Source organism: Leptidea sinapis, chromosome 6, assembly GCF_905404315.1.
Source record: "Leptidea sinapis chromosome 6, ilLepSina1.1, whole genome shotgun sequence".
NCBI lineage: Eukaryota > Metazoa > Arthropoda > Insecta > Lepidoptera > Pieridae > Leptidea > Leptidea sinapis.
This window is the reverse complement of record NC_066270.1, coordinates 4,725,114-4,732,901: the sequence shown is the minus strand read 5'-3', so window position 1 is coordinate 4,732,901 and position 7,788 is coordinate 4,725,114. Positions and strand designations below refer to the sequence as shown.

Below are 7,788 nucleotides of genomic sequence, written 5' to 3'. Positions count from 1 at the left end.
ATGTGGCATAATTACCCCGAATAAAAAACAAAAACATTGAACAACTGCTAAGTCCACAAAATTTTTATTGCCCCTTTTCCTCCTTTATACGGTCTGCGTAAAGTTGAGAATTTTTGACAGCCGAATACAGACTAAATAACAAATGCAACGCCTGTATTCTGTGGTTCAATGTGTCACCGTGTATTGGAATGTCAAACATGGCACAGATTATATCAACGTATTCTGATATAGAGCAGTCTAGATTCGCCGGAGGGAAACCAGAATCGTTCAGAGTTTCTTCTATCATCTCTGGCCACTCCTCCATCAAGCTCTCGATATCCGGCATTTTGCTGTAGAAAAAAATGTATTCGTTTAATAAATATTCGTTAATACCCCATCCCAAAATTATCAACCAAAAATGAACAGACTATATAATATATTTTAGCTGTAATCACTAGCCATCAAATTCAAATAGTTTATTTCTCAAAATAGGATAACTACATCACTTTTTGAAGTCAAGAAAATATACAAATAATAGAATAATACAGTCCTACTGCTTATAAATTAAAATAGTATGCAGACCTTAAAATTATTTACATTGCTTTAATCCCATGCACTTTTATCTGTTATATAATCTTTAGTTGTATAATAAGCCTTTTTAAAAGTGTCTGTTTAACAAATATTTTAAACGTTTTTAATTGTAGTTTGCAAATTTCTTCAGGGATTTTATTATAAAAACGGACACATTGTCCCCTGAATGATTTGTCTATTTTCGTTAGCCTTGTGTGAATCAGAGCAAGATTATGTTTATTTCTAGTGTTGCAGTTATGAATGTCACTGTTTTTTTTAAAACGATTTATATTTTTATGCACAAATATTAGGTTTTCAAATATGTATTGACATGGTACTGTTAATATGTTGATCTCCTTAAATTTATCTCTCAGCGAATGTCTATTGGACAGATTGTAGATTGCTCGAACAGCTCTTTTCTGCAGCACAAAAATCGTTTGAAAAATCTGTTTCGCAATTAATTTCCTCCTTAATTGGATTCATTCTGCTAGCAGGGGTTGGCCTATTACTCCAACCACCAGCCCAGCTCCTTCCTGGGATGTTCGCAGATTTCTCGGAGCGACATCGTATTTACGAGAATTGTTGGCTGTTGCTTGGCATCCTCCTTGTACATTTATGATTTCGTGAGTTACCCATAAAAATGTTAAAATTAATGTCATACACTCACGCCTATGTATTTTTTATGGAATTTGGAGGACAATGAAGTATTGGTGACACGGCCTAATATCTCATATAAGATAGTACGAACCTTCAAACACCACTCTAGGAAATTCATTATACAATTTGTTAGTAAACAGGGAAGAATGATCCTTGAAGACCGTACATCCAGATGGTGGGGAAAATATTTTCGCGTAGCAACGCTTCGACGTACATGACGAGAGTTGTCAAACTTCAAGGCATTGATAATTTCCCCGCCAGACAGCTCCATCAGCAATACTTGTAGCTCAGCGGATGTGTTTACTTCAGACGCTGTAGACCCGGGTTCGATACACCTACCAGTGTATTGAATTTTTGTGTTTTGTAAAGTTAATGGAAATTTCTGGTAGGTACATGATCAAATCGAACAGAGAAAAAAGAATGGGAAATGTGTAAACAGGATAAAAAATAGTTAAAAACATTCTATCACAATTTAAATTTAAAAATGGATTGGAAGAGAATCATTTTGAAAATAGAACAGATCCGGGGCCGTAAGCCGTACTACGCGTGGCCTACCGCGGTTCCGGTTCAGACTCGAAAGTGTAAAGGAAAAGAAAAAGAAGTGGAAAGTGAATAAGAAGAAGATAGAAGAGAACTAGTGTTCGGTGCGGTGTGATCTGCTGAAGGCACCGCCATTGACAAGAGAAACAGCGGCGGACCGGCGAAGTGCAAGTTTTAAAAGTGAACGCATATAAAGACTCGTTCCTTTAAGCGGAGTTATTATTTCCAATTCCTGACCGACTCTCGTGTCGCTGGCGTGTAGAGCGATGTAGGAATTCGATGTTGGATCTATTTGTAAACCCCAATGCAATAATTCAAAGTTCATACTACGAGTAGGCAAGCGTTGGCGCTGGTTTGGAGAGATGCAGCTCGCTCACGTCCCGGATCCATCGTTCTATTGCGCGGGGGTTTTTCTCAGCGTCCTCGACCTTCTTTGTTAACTGTAATTTTACGAACACCTTTCATGATCACTGCACAAAGTATTGCGCGTAATTGCATTTGTAAATTGTATTGAACACCCTCCAAATATGGCATTGGTCAGCTAACTAAAAGTTGGCACGATCGCAGTACAAAAATAGATGAAATTTAATATATAAATTATTAAAAAATATATTTATTTAAGTGTATTACACAAGCCCAAGTGAATGTCTTGTATGTGCCAGCTTCAGTTAACTGACCTCTCTCTGTCTTGGTCTGGGATCATGGTGAATATGAAATATTACCACAGTGGACTTGGCGCTGCTGGTCTTAGATATCGCTCGTAGCTGCAAATGAAGCAGGGCGGAGTCGCTCTGTTCTGCCGCCGGCTCGTCGAGTACCGTGAGACCTGTCCACAGGGATACCAGGAGGTCATCACAATTAGAATCACTACTACTGTTCACTACATTTTCATATTGAAAGTTTATGGATCAATTATACCTACGTACCTATCTAAGTATTACTATTAATTTCTAGAATCCACCTTAAACTCTGTGAGTGTGTGTATGTGTGTGTATATGTTTTATAAATACATTAACCGTACCCGAACATGTATCTTGTGAAAATTAAGAAATAAAACTCAATTGACAATTATGCAGTTTGGGATACTGTCATCGACCGCAGTCGCTCCGAGCAGCCGCTACTCGAGCCTGGACCACTAATACTTATTCCTTAAATAACTATTCAAATTCAAATATTTTTATTGAAAACAGGATTTTAAATTACATTGTTATGCTGTTTAAAAAAAAATGTGTAAATTTTTTTTTTAGATCGTTACTTTTTTAAGATGTTTGTCCAAGTAATAAGGTACTATCAGCTATTCTGATGTTATGCATAGGTACCTAATTAAAACATGTTGCCATCAGGGGGCCATATATTATTAAACAGTCCCGTAAATTTTAATGCCGTAAAAATATAGAGAAAGAAAACTACTTATAGGTAAGTACTAACTGACCTAAGTTTTCGATGAACTCGAGCGCGTGTTCGGCCAGGGGATCACCTCTGGTGCCGCACGCAGGCGTCGTCACCTTGATGAAGGCATCCGTGTCCCCCACGCTGGGCACGTATTCGGGGATGAACGGCTGCAGCTTGAACTCAATGTCTATCTTTTGAGGTGTGTATCTAATTAAGATATATTCTTATTATTTAATATATGTATATTATTAATACTTGTATTCCACGTAAAGAATAAATTGCATAAAAACATTTCAACAACAACATTGGAAAAACTAGTTGTAGGAGCAATTTCACTGTACTCTATGGTACATCACTCTATTTAGTCTTTGTCAGTTGGCAGCCATCTTGTACTGTATACCGTACATGTGAATAATACTTGTGAGTCGTGCGATACCCTTTTCAATGTACAGGAGTAAATCGTAATGAGTGTGTTCGACAAAGCATTTCTACAATAAAGCCTCATCGTCCAGAAGGATAGCGCTTTCTTTAAACCAAGTACATCAACACAACTTACCTATACCTACACCTTAATAATACACTCACATAGATCCAAATCGTTTATATTACTAACCAACTTACCTACAACATATTTGATAAGTTTATACATATACAAAATTGTTTTTACTAGAATAATTTAAACAACTATTCAGTACTCTTCTTACTTCATGATATACTGGAATATGTTCTCCATTTCCGGTGGCACTTTTAAATCCATGAACTGTTTCGGATCGTACGCCCCCTCTGCGGGGATGACAACACCAGCAGGACGTTTCTTGCCACTGCCGACATTTGGCAACACTGGCTCCGTGCCTCTCAGTTCTGTCTCTATGTCCACGCTATCGGATTCTGGAAACAGTATCAAGCTGTTAGCATTGAACACAGCAAGTATATTTTTACTTAAATTTGAAAATACCTAGAAGGATATACTTAAATAAACAAATCGCCCTTTTAGGGCCCATAACAGAGCAGGGTCACTACCTAAGGGTGACAGTTCCAGGAAGACACTTCTATGATCACCCATCAAAAATACTTTTGCCGACTCACAACTGTGTGCTAATTAATGCACGAAAACTAAATTTGAATAAGTATAATAAATCCTTCTCTGTTTCAAAAACCTAGGGCTAAGCTGTTACATGTCTAGCCAAAGCCTCTTTGATATTGAACAAAACATTTTACAGTTCATACACCGTTTACCAAGGTTCTTGACCACTTTGGTCAGTATTACAATTATTGTCAGCAACTAAGTACCTACAGCTTTTTCAGTTTTCCAATTTAGAACAAAGAGAGTAGATACCGCCTAATGTAATATCAAATTATTATTAATAATAATGATTGAAGTAGGTAAGTATAACAAGTATTTAAAATATGATACTTTTAAAGGACTAAAACGCGTGTAATTGTAACTGTATTTGTACATTAGGTTTTGTAATAGGAGCTAGTTGTTGTAGGCGTAAAAGTTACACTTTTATTAGATACTAGCTGACCCGACAGACGCTGTTCTGTATACATAATAAATAAAATAATGTTTTTTTATGAATTTGTCAATAATATATCATAACATCAAGAATTACTTCGTAAAATATGCACCCTGCTGTAGTTATGAAATTGTTTCACAGCAGAACTGTCAAACCGTGCGTCAATAAATTCTCTCATAGAAATTATGTATGGACACATCAAAGGAAAAACAAATTTGTTGTTTTTATTTAATTTAGCAGCATTTTCCTATTTATTTACCTTTTGAACTTTCTCTGGACTTCCACAAATAATTCAAGACCAAAATTAGCCAAATCGGTTCAACCGTTCTCGAGTTTTAGCGAGACTAACAAACAGCAATTCATTTTTCTATATATAGATTATTTCTTTTTTTGTTTCCCGACGTTTTGTGACCCTTGCAGAGAACTTTTTCACAGGGAATGAAAACTTATAAACTACTCAGCATATATATCTTATTAATCGTACAACCGATGGTACGTACTTACGGCTCTTTCTGCTGTTGCCAACACTTTCGTTTAGGCACATTCGCTATATAGATTTGAAAAGTCAATCTACTTCAATCCATTATCTCTACATTTCGATAAACAGACGAAAAACCTTGCTTGAAATTACCTACGACTCAATAAAATGGTGTAGTTGAAGTATAGATATCATTTGGTAGGTATATATAGGTACCTACTTACAACAGCCGAACGAGTAGTTTTCTTAATTCGTTTATACCTAGTAAGTACTAATTTTGCTATGTGAGAATTAAGTTTTTGACGTTCCTTGATTTATAAATGGTGGACGCACAATAGATAAAACGAACCAGCTCAACGCTCACCGGAATTCGAGGACTCGCGCGCAGTATCCGAGTGCCGCTGTTTCTCCGCTCCGGCTGTTTTCGATTCCTTCAGCTCTTGTTCCTTGCCAGACTTTCGGTCTGGCGACTGAAACATTCACAACATTAGAAGACTTGTGAAATCCCAGCTTTTGCAGGGATTTCTTCCACGTTAAATTATTTTTGCGTCCCCTCGAGAAACCTAAATGTTGAGATCAAATACATCCCTATATCCTATTCTGTAGGTACCTACCCCTCAAAATGGTTGAGTAGTTAAGGCATGAAAGCGTAGGTGACAAACATACAAACTCACATTCAGAATCACTAACTAATATTAGTTCGAATTTATTCATCTAGGTATTGCAATAATTTCCTAGCAACTAACTTTCCCAGCTGAGCCCAAACTAAATCTACATAGTATATAACCTCCCGTCACTAGTAGGTACCTATATTAAGAAAAAATATCGGAGAACAGTTAACCACTAAGATCAGCAATGCACATCGCGAGTGAAAGACATAGCTTGTCATGCACTCTAACGGCCGTTCCCAATATTCAGTCTATCTCCGGTTGTAGCCTACTTGAGATAAAATCATAACTATCGTTGACTTTTCTGTCCCAATAAACTTATCGACTGTAACTCACCTTATCCGTAAACGCTGCAGCTGCCTGTCAATGGGAGGACGTATAGCTTACCAGCGATACAAGTTTATATGGAAATTGCAATTCACGCGTCCCAATATAAGGCGATAAGAATGACTTATCGGGTATATTGGGATAGCTTCAGATTATTAACAGCTAATTACTGACAGTAGAAGGTAGTATTTATCTCTATCTGTAAATAGTATATTGGAAACGGCCACTAGATTAATTAACGTCGATTAAAATAGCGCTGAGCTGTTAACCTCAATTCTCAGCATCGCACGCACACTATAACAAAGTGACATACATATTATTCTAAATTAAAAACGTTGTTTGTTATGCACACTAAAGTAATAAACCTATCCTGTTGTGATGTGATTTATATCGAAAAATTTACATAGTGGGATGTTTTAGCGTCATCCATAAGATTAAATTATTTCGTTCTAATAGCCCAACCCAATAGGGTACCTATTAACTAGTTTTCAATTATGATAATTTATCAACCCTTACCTCATCCTCCTCTGAGAAATTATCGAACTTATCCGGGGTGGAGTCACTCTCAGACGAGTCGAAGTCATGCCGTGCCGTGTGCCTCGCTGGTGGATTGAACTTGGACATGTTGACCACCTCTTCTTCAGAGCTGGGGCTTTCTATCTCGGTCGCGTCCACCACCACCGTTTCGTCGTACATTCCTCGTGGAACATTCGGGCTAGCTGTCAGTTCTGGCGTCGTGAAAGTTTGGCAATATTTGTTATCCGTTGTCATGGCAACGCTCGGTACATGAGACGCGAGCGCGTCGCTGCTGGCTCGGCATAAATGCTGGTTTCCGAGTTGTATTTTGTTTGGTAACAGCTTGTACAAGGCGCGTGAACATTGTTTTGATACACCAAAGAACAAGTAAAGTAATATATGGTTGTGGATGCTTGTTTATAATGTATTCATAGTTTGCATTAAAGCCACTGTGAATAGAACAGCCCTAACAATAGGGTAAAAAAAAGCATTTGGTGGCAGAGAATCTAGATAATTAATTACACTTTTGTTGACAAAATGTATGAGCGCATGTAGACTTACTAATGGCCTGATTGTTAGTCTAAGAATAAAACAAATTTTGACCTTCACCGGTTATCGAGATAATAGAGAAAATTTTAGTGCCTACCTAATTACTTCGACATTAAACCTACATATAGCCAAAGCATGGAATGAAGCTCTTTCCATGTTTCCAGTTCCATTACTTGGTTATTTTAAAAATCACTTTCTTTAGAGGCTTGTGTAACACTTGATGAAAATCTCTCCTGTGTTGCAACGGTAAATATTCAGCAATGATCGCTTAAGATAAGTGATATTCATTGTTTTCTGATACCATAAAATCAACGGAATCTATATAAATATTACTAGCCGACCCTACAGACGCTGTCTTGTACACACGTGTTAAATTTGAAAAATCGGTCCAGACGTTAGGAGGAGATCACTAACGTACGTAGGAGAATTATATATCGACTGTACTGAGATTCTAAATTCTAATCTCAAATTCACTTGAACACTCTAAAAAAATCATCAAAATCGGTCCAGCCATTTAGGAGGTAGTTCAATTGTGAATCTAAACCATCTTCGTATCCACACACAGAAAATTTCATTCGAATCGATCCAGCTGCTT

General features: G+C 37.2%; 2 protein-coding genes across 2 annotated transcripts in view; one reads left to right on the top strand and one right to left on the bottom strand.

The window, feature by feature from the left end:
- Positions 1 to 7,788, top strand: part of LOC126964928 (protein CLP1 homolog) — a 261,415-nt gene that overhangs the window by 92,144 nt on the left and 161,483 nt on the right. The gene's annotated exons all lie outside the window — the stretch shown is intronic.
- On the bottom strand, positions 49 to 6,972 carry LOC126964931 (intraflagellar transport protein 46 homolog). The gene is made up of 7 exons (XM_050808261.1): positions 6,645 to 6,972; positions 5,498 to 5,603; positions 3,843 to 4,026; positions 3,179 to 3,345; positions 2,469 to 2,572; positions 2,074 to 2,186; positions 49 to 329 (listed from the first exon to the last, which is right to left on the bottom strand). Exons 1-7 carry the CDS (start codon positions 6,897 to 6,899, stop codon positions 65 to 67), a joined length of 1,194 nt encoding a protein of 397 aa, XP_050664218.1. The 5' UTR covers positions 6,900 to 6,972; the 3' UTR covers positions 49 to 64.